Source organism: Martes martes (assembly GCF_963455335.1).
Source record: "Martes martes genome assembly, chromosome: 3".
NCBI classification, from domain to species: Eukaryota; Metazoa; Chordata; class Mammalia; order Carnivora; family Mustelidae; genus Martes; species Martes martes.
The window spans coordinates 179,686,523-179,713,511 of NC_137890.1; the positions used below are offsets into that span (position 1 = coordinate 179,686,523).

General features: G+C 39.4%; 1 protein-coding gene across 1 annotated transcript in view; it reads right to left on the bottom strand.

Moving 5' to 3' along the window:
- Nucleotides 1-26,989, bottom strand: part of PARD3B (par-3 family cell polarity regulator beta) — a 1,039,321-nt gene that overhangs the window by 456,672 nt on the left and 555,660 nt on the right. Inside the window, exons 6-10 of the mRNA XM_080799276.1 lie at nucleotides 18,295-18,381; nucleotides 12,484-12,609; nucleotides 9,993-10,351; nucleotides 6,506-6,645; nucleotides 5,049-5,177 (exon numbers count right to left, since the gene is read on the bottom strand). Coding sequence (XP_080655402.1) covers nucleotides 5,049-5,177; nucleotides 6,506-6,645; nucleotides 9,993-10,351; nucleotides 12,484-12,609; nucleotides 18,295-18,381 — 841 coding nt within the window. The remainder of the gene's footprint in view (nucleotides 1-5,048; nucleotides 5,178-6,505; nucleotides 6,646-9,992; nucleotides 10,352-12,483; nucleotides 12,610-18,294; nucleotides 18,382-26,989) is intronic.

Sequence of the window (26,989 nt, forward strand, 5' to 3'; positions counted from 1 at the left end):
CTTTCGTTTTTCATGATCTTTCCTAACCTGACACTGTGCGTAAGAACACAAGAATGCGGGGTGCCAGGGATGGGAGGGAAGGCACAGAACGTGTCTCTCACAGAACACAGCGATCGAAGCGCTGATTACGGAGCCCCGTGTTCATTTCAAGTGCAGACGCAGACGCGGCACTTTCACCTTGGGGTTCTATTACCAACACCAGCCTCAAAGTCCCTTTTGCAAAAACGTTCCTTATGGGAACACCTCTTTCACAAACTCTTACCCAGTCAGGGGGTGAAGACATCAAAGGGTCTTCCAGCTCGGGATTCTGGAAAGACTGCCTTTGAAACACAGTCCCTTTGCTAAAGATACTAGAAAGAGCTGAAAGAGTTGTGATGCTGGTACGCGAATTCCTCTCACTTGATGTTCAACCCGGCCTGCCCCAGACGGAATGAAGGTTGGCTACATGTCCTGCTATATTTGTGATACGAGCCGACTGCTCGGGAGGAAGGACATGGAAAGAATTCAGCACAGTCCCCCCGGGGCCGGTCAGGAGAAATAACCAGGAAATGGGTGCTCTTGCCTTTGGAAAGACAGAGGGTCACATCGGAGAGAGACCATCCTATATTGGGACTTCCTGTCTAACTGCTGACCACATGCTCCCTTGGCTCTAAGTGTTAAGACTTTACAAGGAGCTAAGATAACAAGGAAGGAAGGAAGATTGAACTGTCAGAAACTAGGCAGAGCAGTGCCGTGAAGAGGGGACCCAGCTCCTAAAACAGGAGGGCCTCAGAGAAGGGAGAGGACAGTTTCCCAGAACAGGAACACAATAAAGAGTTTGTTTTCTTCAAAGGAGATAGAACAAGACAAAAGCAGGAAGTGCTGTCTTTCCTTCATCCTGCCAGATTTTCAATGGGAGTCAAGTGTGTGCATCAGTCACGATAAGGGAGGAGAGACGAGAGAGGTAACACCGTCAGTTTTTTTGAAAGAAAAATACAGAGATGTGTCGCACAGCACACTGTTCTTCGTTCTGTTCTTTCAAATAGTCCCAAGCGTGTTACACTATGAGGTGATTCCCGGTGAAATAGGGCTGTGTGTGCCAAACGTGACCTCTCTTTAAACTTCCTGGATAGTTCTTGCCACTTAGCACTCAAGGGAGGCATGTGGGCTGGACAAAGAAGACCATTCCACATTTCTTCAACACAAGGATTCGGGGGCCACATTACTTCGGAGCTTATAATCCTCAAAGGCTTTGCTTTGCTGTGTTACAAAGAATATTCCACAGATTTAGATAATTAGAAGTCAAATGTTTTTTAAAGAGTCTAGACTATCTGCCAGAGAATTCTAGGAGAAGGGATACTAACCACATGCTTTCCAAATTTGGTATAAAACTAAAACAATGAGAACAAATAATTTATTTGCACTCATAATCTCACAGTTGCACCATTAATTTAATATGCTCCCTGGGGGGGGGGCTTGGCCTATGATGTCACTTTCTGGGATAGAAATCAAATTTCATTAAATTCGACTGAATGAGAGTGAACCAATATATACAGGCTGCCTGAATTATGGATTTAGTTTCAGACCAAAAAATTTTTTTCTTCATTTTGTAATTCAGTATTTTGGATACCAGTATGTATTTTAAAATAAATAATTAAAAATCAATATTCAAAATAATGGTTAGTCCCAGGCAAGCCTGAATAGATCCATTTTCCCCCATAAGGTATCTAAAGTTTAGTATTGTGCTTTTGTTGTGTGGGGAGGTACTAGAATAGTTCTGGCTGACATATACTGAGAACTTAAAATCGGCCAGGAACTATGCCAAGAGCTTTGCAGGAACTATGCCAAGAGCTTCACGACAATCCTCTGATAAAGATGAGGCAACAGAGCCTTCGAATGATTTTATGAGCTGCTCTAGATCACACAGAAACCTTGTGTGCTGTGGAGCTTCCAGAAAACTCCAGAGATAATGCACCAAGCGTTAAGAAACCTATGCCTCCAGTTTCCGAGCTTGGAGGACCATCAACAGGTTACTCCATCACACTGCACCTTGGTTTTCTCATCTCCAAATCAGATTTGGACACGCTGATTCTTTCGGCCCCCTTTACTCTGAAAATTCTACTTTTACATTCATTAACTTTCAGCTGTAATTGTCTGTGATCGAGAACGCATTCAGAGTTTCAACCCGGGTAAGGTCACATCCCTCTTCCCCTTACCTGGGGAAGGGGAGGTGGTGTGTTTCTAGAACGAAGGATTAGCTGTGAAGTTAAGAATTCCAGATGACACAGGGAAAGGGGTAAAAGGAACTATTAGACGGGAAACTGAGGCCTCATAGGGTATGAGTTCTCTGCTGGAGCTCTGTTATTAGGTTCTTTTGTTGGCTGGAATATTTCTTTTTTTTTTTTTTTTAGCTTTTATTTATTTATTTGAGAGAGAGAAAGCATGCCTAGGAGAGAATGCACAAGTGGGGGGAGGGGCAGAGAGAGAAGCAGACTTCCTGCTGAGCAGGGAGCCCCACACAGCAGCTCAATCCCAGGATCCTGGGATCATGACTTGAGCTGAAGGCAGATGCTTAACTGACTGAGCCACCCTGGAATGTTCCTCTTTCTATGCAGGGTTTCACTCATTCCAGGACCATAGTTCAACAGAATACACAGTCAAAATTTCTTTCCTTGTTCTCCAATCCTTGACACATGCACATAGTCCCACCAAAGTTTTCTAAGGCTTTTATCACCAGCAACCAAACAGTTGAACAAGAAGTGAAGGGCTTCCTGTTATAGGCACATGCTGCCTCTTTCTAATTGTTTCTTCTCAGTATGACCCTTGTAGAGAAAGATTAAGGTCTTTGGATAAATAAAGGATTGAAAGAAAATTCCATCTGCATTTTAGGAAAAAAAATCTGGACTCTAAGTTTCTGCAGCATTTCTTTTTAGGAAGAGTAAGGAGCTAAGTGAGGAAACGAAACGGGAATTCAAGATTCTGCCTTCCAAAATGCCTGGCAACGGAGGAGTCAAGTAGAGGAAAGCAGGTGGGGCGTCTAGTCTTTATATCTCATACCACCCAGTCTTCTTCCCTTCCTTGTTTTGCTGCAGATCTTCCCAGAGCTTTCAATAGGGCAAGGGGAAAAATGGACAAGATGATGGGAACGATTAGAAAGGAACAGAAACGTGTGGGGTCCTTTGGTCAGTACTAAGGAGCATTAATAAATGAGAGAGGTGTTTCGGGAAGGTTGCATATTCAAACATGAATATAAACATAGATAACAGAATATTAGGCTTAGAGTAGATACCTTAGAATTTATCTAGCCTTATCACCTTATCAATGGGAGAATTTTTTCTATTAGCACCTCTAACAGACAGTGAGGCCGGCTCTGTTCCAATAGTCTAAGTTGCCTGTTTTCTTCTTGGACAGCTCCAACAGTTAGAAACTGTTGTAACTTGTAACATTATCACTTCCAAATATTTGTTCTTTTACCAGCTCAAGGAGGACAGGAAATGAGTCTTAATTATTTTTGTATCCCCAGAACCTCCAACTTAGTGGACATCATGTAATAGTAAACTATTAGTCAGATTAATACATAAGTATGCTAATGAAGAAACTACCTGAAGAAATAGATTAAGTCTACTTTTTTTAATCTATACAAAAACTCTTTACCTAATTTGATAGCAATAAAAATGTGTCCTAAACTTTCTCTTTTTCAAGTTAACTACAGTCAGTTTTCTCAACTAATTCTCACTGGTTCTTTTTTTTTTTTTTTTTGACAGGCAAAGATCACAAGTAGGCAGAGAGGCAGGCAGAGAGAGAGCAGGTTCCCTGCTGAGTAGAGAGCCTCATGTGGGGCTCGATCCCAGGGTCCTGGGATCATGACCTGAGCCCAAAGCCTGAGGCTTTAACCCACTGAGCCAGCCAGGCGCCCCACACTCACTGGTTCTGATGATCTAACTCTGGGAAACCCACCTTATTACCCATATGTACCTTTGTCATTTCTTAGATTCAAAAGAAATAAAATTTTCAAAAAGGGATAATTAAAAATCCTTTTTACCACATCTATTCCATTTTTGTTATTAGCCATAAAAATCCTTCAAATTTTTCTATAGCCTTCTTAAATACACGTCAATAATAAAATAATCGGTGTTCATTGTTTTTAAAATGAAAAAATTAAAATGTCTCATAATCCCAACATTCTGGGTGTATTTCCTGCTGGTTCTTTGTTTTTTTTTTTTATTAAGATATTTTAATGTAATCTGATCATACTGCATATATCATTTTATATACTACTTTTTTCCTTAATGTGCTATGCACGTTTTCTGATGTTATTATCAGTTCATCACCAAGACCATTTTCAATCACTATTATATATCACTGGAGAGCTATCTAGTTATCTAACCAATACCTTATGGTTGTATAGCACCCGATAGATCACTACGATAAATGGGACTTGAGGAAAAAAAAAATCAGTGTACATGAGTTTTTTCCACATCTTTGATGATCAGTTTAGGACAGATTACTAGAAGTATAGTTAGTAGGTCAAAGAACACACATTTTCACAAGACTTTTGAAACTCTCTTCCTCAGGGTACCTTTCCTGGCCCTCGGGACTAGGTTAAATTCCCTTGTGACATATTCCTAGTACACCCTGCCGTTCCCTGTTCATCACCCTCATCACCATTTTGAAGACTTGGTTATGTTTTATTTCCTTTTAGACTGCAAACTGCATTAAGGCAGCGCATGACCATCTTTGTTGACTATGTTTTGCATAAAGCTAACATATAGTCCAACACTCAAAGTATATTTTATTTAGTTGAATACTGTTAAATTGCTTCCTTAAAAGGGTTTTGAATTTGTATCCTGGAAGCACTGTTGGTGTACGTCCAACTCACTGCATTAATATTGTAAAGCCATGACACCCCCAGATGGGAATACCCCCCTCAAAAAGAAACTCTTAGTGTGATTCAATTCTTGTTATAAACAAAACCTGCGACTTAGAGCTTATCTCTCAGCTTCTATGAATTCACTGGGTATATTAAACTCTGCATTGAAGATTCAGTGAGACTGTGACCTGAACATTACCAGCTCTCGGGGAAGAAAAGTCCCTTCTTGACGGGCGATGACCAACGATGCTGTCTCTCCTTGCTTGGTGCTCCTCAGCATGGCCACAAGCTCTTCCTGTGTTCGCCCAGTGACATCTCTGCCATTTACCTAATGGATGCCGTCATATGAACAGATTACAACACTCTCCATCTCCTTCTATGCTAGATGGTTTCTGAAAGTAAGTAGCAAATGGGCCCCTAAAATCAATAAAGCTCTGAAAAGATGAAAACTGAACACAGGGACCCAAACCAACCATGTTCAAAGTACCAGTACTACACTGACCATCATTATTATGGTGCTAGATCATTTCAGATAGACAGTAGTTAGTATAAGCAGTTTCTCCTAAGATATCACATTCTTATGAGGGGGACATCAAACTGACAGCAGAAAATAATTCCTTAAATAGGAAAGAAGTGGATTTCAGATGCTGAACTGGCACCATTTTCTGCCTAATACAAAAAAAACAAACAAAAAAAAAGGATCATGATCACATGGCAAATTCCTTTGGCAGCGGAGTCTTTTGTTATAGTTAAACAGTGTTCTCCATGTCTAGAAAATTATAGTCTCCCGGATATCATAGATTATTAGAAATTAGAATTTAGAGCTATTTTAGTCATTTTTTGATATATCTGCTTTTATAATCTAGAACCATATGAAAATCTATAATTTTGCTTCCGTGCCATGAGAAAGTTAAATAGAACCAGTCAGTTTCAATGAGGAAGATTTCTTGAAAGGTAAGTTGACAATATGTATTTAGCCAAGAAGACAATGCTATCAAACAAAATTACTTGGAGGAAAAGCCTCTTGCTTTGGGTAGTTCCAGATACTTCTTTTTAGGCATGGATCAACCTGAGACAGGCAGCCCATCCCGAGGAGAAGTTTAAAGAAATTGTTACCAGAGTTTGGCTATGACTCGGAAATTCTTTTTTTTTTTTTTTTAAGATTTTATTTATTTATTTGTCAGAGAGAGAGAGGGAGAGAGAGTGAGCGAGCATAGGCAGAGGCAGAGGGAGAAGCAGGCTCCCTGCCAAGCAAGGAGCCCGATGTGGGACTCGATCCCAGGACGCTGGGATCCTGACCTGAGCCGAAGGCAGCTGCTTAACCAACTGAGCCACCCAGGCGTCCCTATGACTCGGAAATTCTTAGCCCTAATTGCATTTATGACAAATTCGTGGAGTTGATCCAAATTCCCCAGGGATCCTAAGAGGTGGAAGTAAGACAGAGAAGACAGGGAAAAGTTTGCAGTGTTACTTGTGCTTTTATCACTGACCTTACGGGGAACTTAGAAGTTAGACTTCCCATTAACTAATTTTTTAAATAATTAAAGTCCTTATCTTTTCTACAAGTGATAAGTTTTCAATATATTATATCAAAACATAAATAGCAACATATTTATTTAAACATATTTTATTGAAGATATTAATTCCAATTCTTACCTCCAAAATTCTGTCCCCTGATTGTAGGCGGCCATCTTTTATTGCTGCTCCCTTTGGTAAAATGTTTTTTACAAAAATGGGACCAGGCCCGTGTATGGAAGAGTCTCTGGTAACCACAGTGAAACCCAGTCCTTCAGGGCCTAGTGTGTAAGACCAGGAAAACGCATGGTCACCTTAAGTAGAAACCGACAGAAAATTCTACCTAATTTAGACTAATGTAGAATAAGTAAAATGTTTACATTCCAGCAAATATTTTAAATTCACTTCAGTTGTTCTGGTTGCAAATACAGATTATCGTTCCTGACAGGCCATGATGGTTTCAAAGTGAATTTTAGGGCCCAATGCAGATGTGTAACACTTTCGTTTATGGAGGCCCCAGAAGAAATGGCACATGTTATCCATAAACTCAGGAGATCGATTTCTCGGTAAACCATGAGCAGCCAAAGGCCTTCTGACATGGGTTTTGTCAGGCGTTCACTCAGTTAGCCAACCTGCCCCTCCCCCCACCTGGGCCTGGATTCCTGGATTCCTCCTAGCCTGCATCCCCTTGCTCCCTCCCTCACTCTTGCTGTCCCATTCTCTTGCATCTCAATCTCTCTCTCTCCCAGTAGGTGGTTTTCACTTTATCTGAACATTTCTGCCCTAAAGAATCCTTACTGCAATCTTACTTCTTCAGTCTTCCACCACCAATGACCTACTCATGACCCCATCCACTAATTTTTCCTCTTCTGATCTGTCCCTCTCTCTAGCTTTGACACTTCTCACCAATTGTTCTCTTGAAATTAATGGCCCCCTCTTTAGTTTGCATGTCTGTATTTTCTGATTATTTTCCTAACTCTCTGATCACATCATGTCTACCACTGTCTCCTACCCACTATTCTCCCACACGAACAAAGATATTCAAGGATCTGCCCTAGAACAGTTTGTTCTCCAGATTCTCTGCCTTGGCCAGCTCCCAGCTCCAACTGTCAGCTCCCCATGGATGACACCTGAATCTTGTTGACCCTAATCTTGCTGGTGTTAGCTTGCTTGACAGGACCATGCACACACTTTCACCAGCATTTCAAACTTCACTATGAATCTCCTGCTCCAATTCAGATCCTGGTCTTTTTACGTATATTTATCTACTAAAAATTCTAATTTTTAGTAATGGTATCTCCATTGAACAAGCCACTTGCAATTCCTCTCTCTCTCCTCTCCTATATCCAGTCAGCAGGCAAGGCATACATATTACATTTAGGCAGATGCAATGATCCTTTGTTTTTGGATCTCTCCTTCAGTGTACCTTTTTGCTGTCAGATTAATCTTCCCAAAATACAACTGTGATCGCGTATTCTTTATTTTTGCATTCAAGGCTTTCTGATGGATTCTTTTTTTTAAATTATTTTTATTAACATATAATGTTATTATTTGCCCCAGGGGTACAGGTCTGTGAATCATCAGGCTTATACATTTCACAGTGCTCACCATTGCACATACCCTCTCCAATGTCCATAACCCAACCACCCTCTCCCTACTCCCACACCATACCCCCTAATAACCCTCAGTTTGTTTCATGAGATTAAGAGTCTCTTACGGTTTGGATCCCTCCTGATACCATCTTGTTTTATTTTTCCCTTCCTACCCACCACAATCCCCCACCTTACCTCTCAAATTTCTCATATCAGAGAGATCATATGATAATTGTCTTTCTCTGACTGACTTATTTCACTCAGCATAATACCCTCTAGTTTCACCCACGTCATTGCAAATGGCAAGATTTTTCTGATGGATTCTTTTTTTTTTTTAAGATTTTATTTATTTATTTGACAGACAGAGATCACAAGTAGGCAGAGACGCAGGCAGAGAGAGAGGAGGAAGCAGGCTCCCCGCGGAGCAGAGCCCGATGTGGGGCTCAATCCCAGGACCCTGGGATCATGACATGAGCCGAAGGCAGAGGCTTTAACCCATTGAGCCACCCAGGTGCCCCTCTGATGGATTCTTAAGGTTACCTTTTATGTCTGATTTATCTATCCTCAAAGCACCCAACCCCATGTCTTATACGTAGCTGGATAATTTGTACAAAAAACATAACTGATACAGTTATATAAAAAGCCTACGGGTGCCTGCGTGGCTCAGTTGGTTAAGTGAGCTCAGGTCATGATCTCAGAGTCCTGGGATCAAGCCCTGCATCAGGGTCTTTGCTCAGAGAGGAGTCTGCTTATAGATTCTCTTTTCTCCCTCCCTCTACCCCTCCCCCACTCATGCATGAACATGCACATGCTCACTCACTCTCTCAAATAAATAAATAACTTTTTGTTTTTTAAAGCCTAATGGCTAAGCACACAGATGAATTTGTGCCTCCTAGTCAATACAGTTTCTTCTCAGTACAGAATTCTTTTTTTTTTTTTTTTTTTTTACTTATTTGACAGACAGAGATCACAAGTAGACAGAGAGGCAGGCAGAGAGAGAGAAGGAAGCAGGCTCCCCACAGAGCAGAGAGCCCGATGCAGGGCTCGATCCCAGGACCCTGGGATCATGACCTGAGCCTAAGGCAGAGGCTTTAACCCTCCGAGCCACCCAGGCACCCCTCAGTACAGAATTCTTAAGGGGGACAAAACTCTGACCAGAGGATCTTTCAGAATAACCACTATACCCTAATTAAAGGTGCATGTTATTTGTTTTTTATATGTAAGTATTTTAAAACTACCTTGTAATCATTAAATTCTGTAGTAATTCAGACAAAAATTTGAGCTTTTGGTTTCTTTTGAATCAAGTCTTGAAAATCACATCGGATTGCAGAAGGTTTGCAGTGGGGGTAGGGATTATGAGGAGGTTACAAACAAACAAAAGCACAGAAGTACAGGAAGGCTTATGTATGTATAATATTGGAGAAACATGCATGTATACACATGTCCTAGTCTCATTGAGCTGGATCTGAAATGCATAGAAAATTGGAAAAGATGAAGACAAGGTTATACATGCTTTCGAAATTAAGTATGTTTTGAAAAACTGTTTGCAATGTTGAATTAGCGAAATTTCAATTATATAATTATATATAATAATTATCAATTATAATTATCGCATGTTTACTTTTTGAGGACTAAATGCTTTGCTGGCATAAAAGCAACTTAGAGAACCAGAAACACATATGCACTTTGTAGACTTGACCTAAAGGGCGGTACAAAACTCACTAATCTTGCTCCAAATAGGGTCCAAAAGAATTTCAGTGCTTCTTTAGTACTGTGTTTCTCTCCAGGTTGCAATGGTTCTTTCCATTTTCCAACACGTCTTTATCATTTTTTGTTTGTTTGTTTCAAATAATCTATACTCTCCAGAAGAATAAGAAAGCGGTACAATTTCAAAAGATTTAAGTTACCTACTTAAATCTATTCTTCAATACAATTAAATGAAGGGAGAATTAACGAAATGAGCCTTAATGCATTTCTCTTAACCAATTTTACATGTTACAATAATAGAATGCTATTAAGCATAATTTAATAATTACCTTTCTTTAGGTCAATCTTAATTTTCTTTGCATTCTTCTTGCTGCCAAACCCCATGAGAGGGGAGAGGGAGGGAGAGGATGGCTTTCTACCCAGTCTTGGTACCCGGGGGCTCTTGCTTTGTTGCAGAGAGGTCAAAGCACCCTCTTCAGGACCCCCTGTTCCTGGGACACTTATGGTCTTTATTCCTGTTGTTCCATGGACAGGAGGCGGTGGCTTGGTTCTCAAAACGCCATCACTGTTACCAAAAATGTTAAGCGGTCCAATGACTGATTTTTCATACTGCTCACGGTTTTGAGGTGGAAGCACGTGGAGGAGCACACTGGGCGATCTCATCGCCTGACGGAAGACATCTTGAGCCCTTCAAAGAGAGTTAGTAAATATATAACAATCCTACGTTCTAGCATGCCACCGACAACACCCCACGTCACGGCCACGGGAGCGGCATCGGAGCAACCGTTACTGTTCCCACCAGGATGACTGCCCAGGAAATGCGGATTACCACTTACGACTGGCCCACCAGGCGCCCTGGCACTGGGCTACGCACGCATGAGTAACACGCACAGTTCTCCCCTCGAATCTTTTTAACGACTTCCTCCAACTTCTCATTTCGTCTTAAGGAGGTACAATTCACTCTTATTTTGCAAAACAAGGAGACAGAGACTCAGAGTGATTAGATAACTCGTCCAATGAGCCACGGCTTTTAAGTATTTCTAAATCAGAAAATCCATCCAGAAGGCATTCCTAAGTAAGTATAAAAGCAAACTTTATTTTTAAATGGAAAAGATCCTCTTGTAGTATTGATCAGAATACCAGTTCCTTTTAGGGGTCTGTTCTGAAGTACAGGTCCTCTCTAAAATGGGTTGTGTTCCAGAATTTCAATTCTGACACAAACATTTTCTCGTGAAGACATTTGGTGCATTGGCTGTGCCCAGTGTCATAGTGAATTATCAATCCAGTATGTACCCTCCCTGTTAGTCTATCACAGAGTACCTGTATTTTTTCCTTTTTTGTCTGAGTACTTGGTGTTTTTCCTCAGATTCCCTACTACCATTTCTCGCCTTCATCCTTATGCCTCATGACTACGTAAAACAACTACTTTTCCCAGCCTTTCTTGCCGATGAGATTTACAGAGAAGGGTTACAGGAAAGCTGGGAGCCAGAAAGGGCTTTCTTCTCCCATTTCTCCAAACTCAGAACCCCAGCAGCTATCTGGTAACTGTGACACAACTTAGAGAGAGTACCCACTTAGTAAGGATGGCACAGCAGAAAGAAGGGACAGGCCCCATTGGCTGATGCTTGTGGAACTGCCCCACCAACTTGGGACTGCCACCTCCACACTTCCTTGTCCCTGGTGGGGGAAATACTAATCTTGTTCAAGGTGCCTTTATTTCAGGTCTCTGTCAGAAGCAGCCACATCAAATAATTACAAATCATAATTCCAACTGTTATCTGATACGTCCCTCCCCCCAACCCCTAACCTTACTGAATAAAGTACTTACTTTCCATGCCGGTAGGGGAAGGGAAGAAGATCCCACAGAGGTAGCCCAACTCCTCTGGTCAGTTCCCTGACTGGGAGTTAGCTTCTACTCCACATTACCTTCATACTGAATTTTTATGAGCCTCAGTTTTCCCCTCACAAACCTATCAAGTCCTTGTATGAATTACTGTGGTATTATGATTTGAAGAAATAGATTTTTCCATTTTCATTTCTTTCCACACTTAAGCAGTCAGTGCCCACAGCCCTTCTCACCCACAACCATTCACCCTCCCCCTCAATCACACCCCCTCCACAACCAAACATAGAAATATTGACAAAGAATGGTTACAAAGAATATATATGATGCATTGTTTTGGTCAGAAACAAGAGAAGCTGGTGGTCATTACTAAGGAGTAGTAATTAGTATTTATTCCCTTGTTCCAGAGCCCCACTGCAATGCCAACATATGTTTAAAAAAATATGCGACTGCCGCACACGCTATTCTTAGCTCTAAGAACCTCATCCCATAACATTCGCACATGCAGAAAAATGATTACTTGAGGGAGAATATTTTAATTTTTTTTCATTTGTTACTATTTCTCAGTGAGTTTTCATAGACATCTCTCATGGCCATTCAGTTTAAGGAAGACTGCTGACACAGAGCTAGTTAATTAATAAGCTGAACTAACAGTCTGTGAAAAGAGCCGTTAAAGACCAGCCTAACTGACCCGTATCCCGAGCAAAACAAACTCATCCAAGGATGATCCAAACAGACAACCAGGCGGGGAGGCTTGTTGTGTTCTGCAGCCTCCTGTTCTTGGGGCCGCCGGGGACAAGTGCGGGCCACCTTCCATAACACATACGATGCCTTTGGGAATGGATGTCCTGGAGTCATTCAGAGGGGACTGACCAGAAAAGTCTTACCAACAATTCTGATCATCAAGAGTGCAATAATGACTGTACGTATGCCAGCAACCAATACAGTAAATAAAACAATGGAAAAAAAATGCTTACTGAGCAAAGGTTTTGTCTACGAGGTCCACGCTGTTGATTTTTACAATACATTCATTTTCATGAAATAGTCCCTCCCGTTTGGACCTGCTATTTTCTTCAATGCCGCGGATGAAGAGTCCTAGAATCCTAAATGCAAAATTGAGGTTGAAACAGAATTACTGGATAATAATATGCTAATTTTTCTCCACTCACAACTGTTCAGAACTGAGTATTGGTTTCTATTTATGAAAGAAATTATGCTTTATAGTCAGGCAACTGTTTGTTGTTTAAATCCTTAGTGAAAAAAAAAAATCCACTGAAAGAAAAAAAGGCCTTCGAGACAGACAGACGTAAACACCGACCAGAGCACACGGAGCCAGGCCTCCACGGCCATGCCTGCGGTATTTTTAGAAAAGGCCACCGCAGCTCAGTGAAAGGGAGGACACAGAGGCGTCCGGTTCGGAGAAGGGCGTCAGGCTGACTGTAACAGGTGCGAGTGGTGCCGAGACAATTTGAAGCTTAATGATGGAAGAGGACTAGACAGTCACCAGAGTTTTTTGCAGTCATACTACCTGCTCTAGTAATCTGCATTTTGAAGAAGCAAATATTTACGCACAGATCATATTACTCAGGTTAAAAGGCAGTTTGGTGCATTCAGGTGGTGCCCCTGAATCAAGTACATGCGGGGCACTTCCAGCGCTCAGGATGGAGGAATGGGAGATCGGGGGAGAACGTGGGACGTAAACGGCATCTGAAGAGTGAGTAGGATTTGGACAGGAGGAGAGAGAGAACAGACACGGAGTGGGGGGCAGGCTGAACCCTGCGTGTTTGTATGGGGAGCTCACACTGGCTGGGGAGGCCAGAGCCGCACAGAGGGGCCTTGAACACCAGTTGCTGGACTTCATCTAATCACACAGGAGCAGCACACCCAACACTCACGGCTTCTGAGGGAGACAGAGAGGTGATGGGGGTGGGGGGGGGGGCGCGCTGGGAAGACTCGTCTGCAATTTCAACCAGTAAGACTCACAATTCAGAGAGGACAGCCGGCGGCTGCCGCTGAGAGTCGGGAGGGGAGGAGTTGAGAAAAAAAGAAGGAGAAAGACTACAGCAATAACGAAATGCCTGGTGTGTGCATGTGATTCTGTGGCATTTCAGTAGTATCTACACCAAAAACTGTAAGAAATCAAACTTGGATGTGTTTTAGCTAGTTCTCAGATGAGAAATTTCCCTTCCTTTTGTGGCATGTCAGGGCCCTCGCTGTGTCCCCAGAATAAGACAGATGTGTCCTCCAAGAGGACTCTGCTGGGCGTGGGAGAGACAGCCACCTCCTTGTCCCTCATTCTCCTATTTTTCTGCTTTGTCTTTCTTCTTTGCATACGGGCCTCCTATGTGATCACACAGCCTGTTTGCATTAAATCTCCCATCTAATATGAGAACATCTTATGGGGGAACAGCAGGATGAGCCATGGAGAGAGGACAGTCTCTAAGGAAGGTAGAGAAGAAAACTGTCTTCCTGTTTGGAGCAGCCACCCAGCAGGGGCTCTGCCTTCAGGGCCCCCCATTCACTTAATGAGCTCCTGTCATCTGAAGATGGCAAGAAGAGGGACACCTGCCCTGGTCCTCAGGTCTCTGCTCCCACGGGTACATGGCACTGATGCAGGGGAGAGTGAGTCACGCCCCCTGTGGTAAGGATGGCTCAGGGTCAGAGGCATGTGGGGGGGTGTTCTGCTGTCTTTCCTGTAAGAGATTAGTAAATTGAACATACTCTGTGTGGAAGAGAAGAGGGGCCAAAGCTACTATTTGATAAAGGATCTGAGATTCAAATTAATATTTTTGAGATCCTAATCCTACCTTAATCTCATAATATAATATTAAAAATTGAGCTACTTGACATGCAAAAGAAGGAGAGGAAAAAGAAGAAGAAATAGAATGAAACAGTGTTTCTTTCTTAAATTAAACAACTCTCGAATAGTTCACATTTTGGATTTTTTTTGTTATGGTGGATTCACAATAACATGATCCATTAGGAGGCTCACATGTGGTTATAAACTAGTTTATGTAAGCGATATTTTTTTAACAAGCATTCAAGTCTTCCTTTAATTTAATTCAGTACATCATCAGTCATGTAATGTTACTCCCTAGGATTTAATTTCACATTTTGGGAGATGAATTAATTCTTTCAGGCCACTGGGTTGCAATTTCGCTGGCATATTACAGCTGGAGTATGCTATGTGAACCTCACTGATCTAAATAACCTAACTTTCCATGAAAAATTTATTGACAGAATAAGCTCAACTGTAAAACCCATGTGTCAGAGGTAATTTTGGTAAAATGTAAAACTGACTGATTTTATTAGTTTGGTCCCTGGCAACAAACCACGCCTGCCTTCTCTATTCCATAGAAGGGATGCATTCCCTCCAGTTCGATTTTATCCAGCCCAGTACAAGAAGGCTCAGAAAAGAATCTCTCATTTTCCTCTCTGTCCCAAACTGGTGGGCTGTTGTCGTGGTCTCATCTGGGACCAAGGCTCTCAGGAGTTAAAGATTAATGCTGTTGAGGAATTATAGGCTCAGAGGAACCAGTTAATTTGCATTAATGAGCAGTGATAGAGGAGGCTGAAACCCAGTGCCCTACAGAATAAGAGGGGTGGTAATTACTTCTTTTTCTTCTAATAATCATGTAGACACTAACCCAACCACTCCTTGCCCCCTTCTGCTCTTCCCACTGCATCACAGGCCTTGGCCACTCCACCAGCTTCGCATTTTCATCTAAACATCGCCTCTCCTTACATTACTCGTCATTTCTCTCCCATCCCTTCCTTCTTCTCTGTCATATTTAGCTGTCTTTACTAGGAAACTAAGGTATATTATGCTATCTTTATTGGAAAAACAAGTAGATTTCATTCTAAAACAAAAGTACCTTAATTGTTTTTTAAAAGTCAATGAAATAAAATTGCTTTTTACTTGTAGGAACTCAGTTTTTTGTATATTTGTTTTGATTCTGACTGTACACGCCAAGGGGCCTCCATACAGATGGCATTTAACACCCAATGCTGTCGTGCCTAATGAATCCACTGAAGCCTTATCTGGTACAGCAGCCACAATATTGTACTCAGGGTGTTCTAACTGAGATTACAGTTCCTATTCAACAACAGGTGTGGCAGTATTTTTCTGAAATATGTGTATATATATATATATATATATACACATACACATACATACACACACACCCACATATATATAGAAATTGGAAGCAAAGTCAATTACAGTAGTCTTAGTAAAGAATTAAATGTAAATTCTAATTTAAAATAATGACACAAACCAATAAATGGAAGGAAATTAAGAACTAAGTCTACCACCATGACCTTAACTCACCAACCCCCAGCCCCTGAGCTCACACACTGAAACCATATGGCGTTATGAAGTCAGACACTTGTCTGACACGCTCTATACTCAGTTGCATCTAAACACATGGGTTGAGTTAAGTGTGCTATTTCAGCCTGTACTCATTACTTCTTAACTTTTATTGGCTCATGTCTCCACTTCCATATTATTTTTATGTTTTTTAATTAAATTTCCTTTCTATAATACTAATGGAGAGCAAAAAAAAATTACACAACTATTTCATCAAGTTACTGAACAGTTAACCATGAACTTATAAAAGTTCACTTCTGAACCAGGCTTTTTTGTTTTAGCTGAAATGTTAATAATACTGATAATTTACACATTCATATGTTGTGGGCTTTACAAGGAGTTTTCACATTTTTAATCTCATTTAATCCCTACAACCTTGATATGAAGTAGGTATTCACAAGAGGCACGTTTAGGGGACTTGTTCAAAGTTATAAAAGAGAACACTGAGATTCAAATCCAATTGTTCTGAATCCAAGTGTAATGTTTGTTCTATTCTTCAAGGCTTAGGCTAGAAGTCAGAACCAGGAAGGAGAAGGGAAGAAATCAATACATTTTAGTGTATTTCCCTCATCTGATGTAAGAGAAGGTGATTTCTGGTCTACAGGGTCAACTTGTTTTCCGAACTATTGAAAATGAAGTATGGTGACTGTCACATTGTACATTTCTTCATGTTTTGGAAATTGGGATGATCTTGTGTTCTATTCCGGCTTCATTAAACTAAAGGGCCTGGTAATTTAACCGCTCTGGTATTTCACAAAGCTCTATCAGCACACTTCTGCCAAAAGCCATTAGAATTTCTCATGACAACTGGGTAAATACTCTTCCTGTCTATCAAAAACCACCTCAGCTTGTCCTGTGCCATAACCCGTAACATTTATAAACACGCTTATTAACACGTACAGGAAATGAAACAATAAGAGCCGCTGGCTTTTCAGTTCATTTCTTTTTAGAGAACATTCATTCCAGCAAGAGCTTGGTTGGCATCAGATGTTATTTGCAAAAAAAGGTGATGACTTTGCAATTACAGGTAGCAGATGGCTACCTGCTGAAAATGATGCCAACCAAAATATCATGACTAAATCTGCCCTTCCTGCTATGTGGCAGACTGAGTTGAATAAATATTCTGAACCAGTAAATTAATACTATATAACCTTTGGGAAATTTTTGCTCTAGAAAGAGCAATGGAGTAAGGGGGATTGGATCTGGATTTCGTATGACCATGAAAAAAAAATTAATGGTCTTTCCTGGACTTTGTTCTCTTAAGCTGAAATAAGGCATTCTGCCTGAAATTTTCAGTGATGCATTTAATATAAGAAAAATAAATTTTGCATATTAATTAAAATCATATCACTGCTTTTTACTTGTAGGAACTCAGTAAGGAAAGTCTTTTCTTTTAAGATAGCTCTTGTCAGTATCAATCTAGTGCTAAAGGCACTCATCTTATTGAACAGTGATACAATATCTAATACTAGTTTTGTAAAGTTGTTGTAATTGTACTAATATTAACTCTCAGGCACACACTTCAATTTCCAACAGTAAAACAGCTTTTATATCCAGTTAGATGGACATGAATTTCAAGAAACGCTGACATCTAAATTATAATTTGCCACTGTGGATTTAGCAATTAAACGTTTTTAAAATTTCAAAAGGAGGTGGTATACTGTTTTTAATTGATTACATCTTATTTTAGACAAAAGAGCACAATAGTACCCTACCATTATAGTTAAAATCTTGAAAATATATAGCTTCTGATATAGCTACTTACAGTGCTAGAATATTTGTTATTCTGAGTTCCATATACCTGAACAGAATCAGGAAATATCAATTTGGATGACCACCTTCACTTTTTGAAGTGTATTTTGGAACATTAAAAAATTCAGTTGTAATATTTGTCTAACAGTATGTTAAAACCTTCTTAAGGATTGTGTTTACTACATGTCACTGACAAGAACACTTTAAGAAAATACTTCAGGGGTGCCTGGGTGGCTCAGCCAGTTAAGCATCCAGCTCTTGATTTTGGCTCAGCTCATGATCTCAAGGTCATGAGATCGAGGCCTATGTCTGGCTCCACACTCAATGGGGGTCTATTTCTTTCTTCTCCTTCCTCTACTTGCCCTCCTCATGCCTGTTCTCTCTCTTTCCAATAAATGAATAAATTAATATTTGTTTAAAAAAAGAAAATACTGCATAATTAAGTGCAAATGTGGAAATGGTAATTGATACCATTGCTTTTCCACTGTATCTTAGAAGTAAATGACTTTGTTTCTGACACTTAAGTGGCCAACAGAAGTATATATTGAGGTGTCTGTCTGAATAACAGAGATACACATTTAATCCTCTTCTGAATCATGTTTGGGAAAATGAGCTAAAGTCAAGTTTTTCATTAGCACGAGCTTCTGATGTAAAGAAAACATCTTACCTTCCACTCAGAGATGAAAAGAAGGGCACCACGTGTATTCCCAAGGGGCCTCCTTCCCCAGAAATCTCCACTGTCCTTGTCATATCACTGGGGCAGAAACAAGTAAGAGCACAGATAAGTCTCTACTTTAAAAAAAAAAAAAAAAGAAAGAAAGAAAGCAGCACATTTAAAAAAGAAAAAAAAAAAAACCCTAACATTATATCAACTACTGTAAATTCAACGGCAGAGATGAAGTCAATTGAGTACATGATTTGCTGGTATGTTCATAAGATCCAGGAAACAAAATGTTTAAAAGACTGATTTCTTATTTTTTTTTTTCTGTAGAAGGGAAACAAATGGAAATAATGACCCACAAAAATAACTTTCTACTTAACTTAACCTGCATAAATCAACATATTTAAAAGGATATACGCAAAAATGAAATTTTTCCCCATTGAGACACACTTGATAATTACTGTGCAGATGATAAAATACATGGAACTAAAGCTTATCTATGCTTGAGCATAAAGTAGGCATCACTCCCAGAACAGGAAATTTGAAATAAAATATATATTTATTAGAAAAAGCACAGAATTACATTTTACAACAGTGAAGCCCCAGTTGGTAACACATATGGGCATGTTCGGAGCATTATAAATCAGAACTCAGACTTGCCTTTCAATAAGGCATCAGTTGTAGTCAATGGAACAATTCTAAATTTTCACCTCCTATTTTTTTTAGAGGTAGAAAAGGAAGTTGTAAAGCCTGGAGAAAATGTATTACAGAAAGAAATAGAAAGCCTGACCTGCCTAACCTACTCCAGATTAAGGAAAGGATGAGCTAGAAACATTAATGGATAGTGTGTATGACTGAAATATACAAGATATTGGGAAACTTTGAGTAATAAAGAGTGGAACTAACAAGTTTTTATAAAGATGAAAAATAATAACTGTGAACAATTATTGGCTCCTTTAATCCCACAGAGAGAAAATAAAATTGCCAGAGGAAAAATGATAAAGTTGAAGCAAGCATCCCTGTTATGGAAATTGTAAGCAGGTCTCTATTGTTTCCTATTTACATGAAAATGACCTGAAACTAGATGTCAAATTAAGAGCTACAGCTGCTACAAATGCTTTTCTGTTCCAAATTGAAAACGGTGAAATTTTGGCTCCTTGCTAGAAAGTTGAGAACAGCATAAGAAAGCAAAATGCCTAGCTTTGCGCAGTGGCAGTATCGTAGCCAATGAGGTTTATCCGAGGCGCGATTATTGCTAATTGAAGAAAGCAAAATGCCTGATAAATTCACTCTGCATGTAGTACTCCCTGAATTATCAGTCATCTAAAATGAATACATTAAATATATTCCCATCAGTGGACTAGGCTTATTTTTAATGTGTTTTCATTGCAAACTTATTATCATTAAGAACTATAAAAAAGAGCATGTCAGTTTCTAACATTTGTGGTGTATGATGGAATTTCAAATCTGATAATAAATTTCAAATGAGTTTTGCTCAGATATTGCTGATATATTTAAAACTTGTTCAGTCAAGCAGGTTATATCAAAGGCCTGAGGTAAAGTCAGAAATAGAACAAATCTTAGAGTGATAATATCATGGGATAAAATAGGTTCTTCTTGATATTTTGTGTGAGAATACAGATATTATAAGTATATATATATATATATACACATATATATACACAAACACACACACACACTATTTATAGGTATGTACTATCCATCCTAAATATAAACTGATGGGCAGAGAAAGTTGCATAGCTCTTAATGGACCACAAAGCAATAATTCTGACATAATAATAGATTTATAGTACATTCGTAGGTATTTGAGAAAGACTAAACCCAGAGCATTAACATTCTAGGGTTACGGTATTGTTTTAAAGACTTTTTTTTTTTTAAGATTTTATTTATTTGACAGACAGAGATAACAAGTAGGCAGAGAGGCAGGCAGAGAGAGGGGAGGAAGCAGGCTCCCCACTGAGCAGAGAGACTGATGTGGGGCTCGATCCCAGGACCCTGAGATCATGACCTGAGCCGAAGGCAGAAGCTTAACCCACTGAGCCACCCAGGAGCTCCTGTTTTAAAGACTTTTAAAAACAAAGATGAAAATCTTGTTTAATCATTAAAACTTTATTTTCTCTACCTTTACAATGTATTTTTATTGTTTTACACTTAGAACGTAACACAAATCTTTCCCAATAAGTATATTAAATGTCCATGAGCTGAGAGATAGCACTCATATGTACTATAGAGAGGCTTTTGGAATATAAGTGTGTTTAGTATAGAGTTTCAGCTTAAGAATTTTTAGGATGGCTTTATGTTTTTGCCTCTGTGTTTGTGGTTTTTTTTTTTTTTTGGTCTCTTTTGCAAATATTTCTTTACCCAACTCAAAACCTTTCCTGTAAAACATAATAAATTCTATGTATTATACTGATGCATACTCTTTAGGAACTATCAATCTTTTATTTTTACATTCACTTAATAAAGTAAATCTTATAATTTGTTAAAGTAAATCTTATAATTTGTTAAATTATAAGATTTGCTTAACAAATCTTATAATTTTTTAAAGTTAAATCTTATAATTTGTTAAAACACTATACCCATTCCTGGAGATGCAGTTTAAAGGTTCATTTACCTTCATAAGATTCTCTTTTTTGAGACCTCAAAAGAAACTCTTATTCTATCTATGTACATGGAAATCACAATCCTTTGGCTAGAAAGACATGTGACAAATGCTAAATTACTATCATAAAAATGTTATCCCAGAAAAAAAAGCATAAAAGATTGTTGATTTTGCAGATTGTAATTAAATATACTCAATATAGACAAATACTACAAATTTTATACAGGTTGTGTTTTACCATGCTCTTTATAAAATGTTATCCATTATTTTAAGATGGAAAGAAAAGCTTTTGAAAAAGGAAGCCTCATAGACCATATATTTTTACTTATTTTAAAAGGGGGGGATCTTTGCATTCCATATACCTGATGGAATTCTGTAGAAATCTCTGTATATATACCCTTAATGAAAGATAAACACAGCAAGTAGGGCTAGACACAATTATCTCATAAAGTGAGATTTTACTAAGATGTGCAAATACACTATCAATGCCATTTGTTTAGTCCAAGCACAGAGTAAGTTTCAGCAACCAGTGAGCAAGTTATGTACACAATAATTTACGTTTTGGAGGCCAACTGGGAATGGAAAATTTAGAGAATGAGGTGGAGAGAATATTCTAGCAGTGGAAAGAAAAAGGGATCAGCAGCTACTTGTGAAAAACAGACAAAAAAGTGAAATGTGGGGTAAAGGGAAAAATACTTCAAGTACACAAAGAAAAGCTGAAAGTGTCATGAAGATCAAAACAGCTGACTTTATAGAATGAAAACCAAAGCAGACAGTCACAGAACATTAGATCCAACTTTAGATCAAGATAAATGTCCTAAGATCCAATTGACAACACTGATTCAAATAATTCCTGGGACCAGCTGCTACCTATCTAAAATTTTAGGACAAAACCCAGGGTGAAGGTACAAAATAAAAGTTTAAAATTGAGCCTGTCCTGAACAGTTGCTCTGCAGGAACTCCATGACCAAGGTCTTCATTTGGCTCCACCAGAAGAAACACAGGAACAGAAGATAAGAGCTGCAGACGGCTGCAGGTACAATTCTTCACGGGCAAACGGACAGCATTCTTAATATTGAGATTATTAAACTTACAGTTTAAAGTCACAGGCTACTCATGTAGGGTAATGGACAGAGGACTCAGGGCAAGCTGGGTGGGGGGTGTCTCTTGTTTCAGAAGAAAATCATGATTAAGTTACAAAATTAGCAGTGTACCTTAGCGGTGGCTTTGAGTCAGATATCTGAGTAAATCATTTAAACAAAAAACCAGAAGTATTAGTTTCCTTATTTGGACAACGGGGAAATTAAACTCCTAATAGAACTGTTGGTTTAAAAACAACTAGAGGACATAACATGTACCTCATACACATAGTATCTGGTGTGCACAAGAGGTTCAATAACCATCAGTTATTAGGATGATTATTATAATTTTTTGAGGGAAAGAGTTTATGGATTGAAAGGAAATTATCTCAAACTTTCTACTTTTTTCTCAACTGATTTCCTCAGTGAGATTTTTTTTTAAAATATTTTATTTTATTATTTTGACAGAGATCACAAGTAGGCAGAGAGGCAGGCAGAGAGAGAGAGGGGGAAGCAGGCTCCCCGCTGAGCAGGGAGCCCGATTCGGGGCTCCATCCCAGGACCCTGAGATCATGACCTGAGCCGAAGGTAGAGGCTTTAACCCACCTAGCCACCCAGGTGCTCCCTCAGTGAGATTTTTAAAATATCCTCAAGTACTGGAGGGATGAGGAACATGTTTTCTTCACGATTAGACTGCTGCCACAAAGATGATGATAGATAATAAATGGATAGAAGGTTCTGGCCGGGGGTCTTCAGGCACTAACGCATAGGTTTGTCATATGCATAACAGAACAGTGTGAGAGATGGACCGCCGAGAGACCTCCCAGAAGAGTGTGTTGATGGCATGCAAGTATGCTTGATCATGAGGTCTTATTGATGCATATATACTAAGTAAAAGCCTAACAAAAAATCTGTTGATGGTAGTGGGATTCATTTAATGTACCTGAATTCAATGTACATTAATTGAGTAGTTTCAATGATGCAGTTCTATAAGGAAAACATAGAGGCCAATGTCTGAGGAGTTCACAGTCTAGGGGGGCAGGATAAGACAGGTAACAGAGAATAACACAAAGCAATGAAATGATAGTAGTAATAGTAGGATATCTTCAATGATTATAAACTATGATTTGGGATGCACTGTGTTAATGGTCTTCTAGCAATATACCATGTACACTTACCAGAAGTATATAAAGTAAAACATATCAGACCCAGTTTACAGATACGTAAACTGATGCCTAGAAAGGTAAAATAATTTGCCAAACCTCACACCACTTCTACAAGGTAGAGTTAGGATTCACAGTGGAATTTATTGTATTGCAGAGCAGGAGTTTTAAGCTACTTTTGCGTGAGTTTCAAAGTAGAGGTACTTCCTGGAGGGGCTCAGAAGAAATTAGTACAGGATCAGGAAGGGAAGCTGGGATCAGGAAACTCTTCCTGAAGGAGGAGTTTAGATGGAAGTGAGAAGGGCAAATGGATCCCTAATCAGAAAAAGCAGGTGAGGGGACGGTTGGGGCATGGGGAGGAAAGAACATAGTCTGCACTGAGACACTGAAGCAGGATGGTTTGTGAACACACAGACTGGCTGTGATATTAGAGAAAGAGGCTAGTGAGCAGGGAGAAAGGAAGGGAAAGACAGGGAAGTATTGAGAAGAGAAGGTTGAGCCATCAGCTTGAGATCAAATCTCAGAGTGATATGTCAAAATCCACATGGGGAAAAAAAAAGCACATTTAGTTTTGTAGAAAATGGAGTCATTAAAGGTGTTGGCACTAAGGAGGAGGGTGATAAATGCTGTGGTTTAGAAGTATTTATCTGGCAGTGATATGTGGGATCGATTAGAAAAGAGTAAGACAAGACAGAGGCTGGTCCCTGAGACAGGAATTAGTAAATTATTGCAATAATTGGAGAGGTAATAGGGCTTGAGCATCACAGGAATAAAGCATGGATACCTGGGGGAAGGTTTAAGGGATTTTTTTTTTTTTTGACATGGACTCTACCAATAGTTTGTCAAATAAATGGATATAAGAGGCAGAAAAGAATAAAACTTGATGGCTGTTTTAAGCGTGGGGGAAGAGGTAAGTCTGGAGTAGGGTAATTTGGAAATGTGTCAAGGAATAGGTTGAGGTCAGGAATGAAGTTGAACTTAGGGATGACATGAAGGTCTTTTGCATGTATTGCTTGCTGTTGAAATAGAAGCTTTAGAGCACCTGGGTGGCTCAGTTAAGCATCCAACTCTTAATTTCAGCTTAAGTCATGATCTCAGGGTTGTGAGATCAAGCCCCTCATGGGGCTCCATGCTGGGAGTAGAGCTTGCTTAAGATGATCTCTTTTCCTCTACTCCCTCTCTTTGCCTCCCCTTCAAGAAGGAAGGAGGTAAGGAAGGAAGGAAGGGAGGGAGGGAGGGAAGCTTAAAGTATAGTTAAACCAAACCAAACCAAAACCACCCAATAGAAATCTCTTGCTTCATCATCTTAAGATTGAGGTAAATTGAGTAGTGCTTCATAGGAGACGCATAACACTATTTGGAGAACCCCCTCCTATGGTTATTTTTCTTTAAATAAAAGTGTGTTAATACTGGGTAAGCAGCTAATAGGGATGCTTATGATTTATGGAGCAATGTGTTTTCACTGAACAAATATGCATACTTGGAACAAGTATGTTCCAAGACCTGTATGAAGTGTCAGGAATCCCTTGGAGGATTCATAGTCTTATATGGGAGAATGACAGTCACAATAAACCGTGGTATGTGTGTTAATCACAACTTCAGTAGCAACTAATATTTATCCAACCGTTCATTTAGTATTGTGCTGAGTGCAACTGCCTGTGATAAATCTCATTTAATCTTCATAATAATCTGTGTGATGATACCCATTTTCCGTATTAAAAAAATTAAAGAGGTTAAATAATTAGTCTAAGGTTACATAGGTAGTGTTCAAACCCAGGATTTAACAAAATTCAATTGGAATGTAGGAATGGTTTGTTGAATGCTATGGTTTAAGAAATTTTTACCTAGCAGTGAGTAATACAGGAGATCAATTAGGATAAAGAGACTGGTATTCAAGAGAAGAGACAGTAGGTTGCTACCATAGTCTGAGAGGTAATAAAAGCTTGAGTAATGACTATGGGGTTTAAAATACAGAAATAGGTGCAAAATATTTTGAGATGGACTATGGAAATAATGTGCTGAGCTTTTATGCCACCTACATCAAAGTGAGCCTAAAGCTCTATTCTTGGGCCAAGCTCTGTGGTATAGCATGCCCTCCTTGCCCTAGGAGAATGATGACCAAATAACTCAGCTCTAAGTGGCTTCCTAATTGTTCTTCCTTTGTTTCCTCATCACCCTGTGCCAGCTAGAACCCAAGGCTTTTCCTGGAATTGTAATCTCCAAGCTTCCTGCTGCTAGCTGTGCATGCCATGCTGTTAAGATCCTTCTTATCCTCTCCATACCCAAGAGCCTGCAGGTGCTGGGAGTCTGCACATACTCTGCTTTCTGAACTTGGCCTCAACCTGATTTTGCTGATTTCTCCAAACTGGTGCTCACCACATGAAGTTCCTTAGCATAAAATAAAACACCAAAGAATAAGGGAATAAGAATAAGGGAAGGTGTATACAACAGATAACACTGGCGTTGAAGGCTTTGAAGACAAGAGTAGTGGATAGAGATTGGGTCTCTACAAGTTACTTAATTGCTTTGAATTACAATTCATCAGCCTATTAAATGTGGTGATAAAACTCTTGCAGAAATTGTGCATGTATACACATATATTTTTAATTAAAGAATTTTTTAAATTCCTATGCTCCATTCCTCTCAATTCTTTGTACCTGGAGAGAGTTTAGTTAATTAGTTCATGTAGCCATAAATCAAACAATGGTTCACTCAAAGATATCTATCCACATAACATTTAGCCAAGATGATTACAAACTTTTCAAAAAGCTAACACTGAAAAAAGTGAAATTAAAGGCAAACAGAAGAGTATTACATTCATTATGTCCCCCTCCAAAAACAATCTTGTCAAGCTTCTAAAAAGATAGTGCCCAAGAGATTTTCTCTACCAAATTTTTAATATTGTGTATCTCATTCATCAAAGCAATAGAATCTAAATAGAGCACCTTTGTCATGTGGCTATAAATTGTGTGAGGGAAGCCCACACAGTAAATCAGTGTGATAAAGGATGATCACATATTTTTTTTTTTTAAAAGCTAATTCCATGCAAAATGCTTGGCCACTGTTAGTAACTGGACTGAATGAAAAGAGTATGTTGAGTAAATGAATGAATGAATGGCCATCAACCTTAGAATCATCACCTCTGAGTGCTGAAGCCAACCATCCATTAAACATGGAATTACTTTCCTAGCACAAAATTCAAAGTAACTTACAAAAAATGATGGGTAAGAGTGGTGGTGGTGGTGGTAGTATCATCACCATGACCATGAACATGACCATGACCATCACCACCACAGTCATCTTGATGAACACAATACAGTGGTGGCCAACGACAGCCACTACCCCCATGGCCCACTCTGGCCCAGGCACTGTTGGAAGTGTTTTACACACATGAATTCATTTAATCTTCATATCAACCTTTTGAAGAAGGGCTTAACATTATTTCTGTTTTACATACCAGAAACTAAGGCAAAGGGACATGAATAACTTGCCTACGCTTATAGAACTAGGAAGCAGCAAACCTAGGAACGGAACCTGTGTGGTAAGCTAAGGCAGAACTGGAAATTAGTGCAGAACAAAGTAAGTACTGGAGAAAAGGAGAGCAAATGACTTCATATAATGAGTTACTTACATTAAAAACCATGAAAAATCCTAGGTGATAGACTGGATTCATTTTATATACATTGAGTAAAATATTGCAAGATGGTTAAAACAGAATACAGAGCAATATTCAAAGAGCTAATGTCAAAGTAGAGCACTCAACCACAACGAACTCTGAAAATTCACTTTAAACTGTTGTTCAAAGAGGAAAAAAGCAATTAAGGAATCCAGGTTGC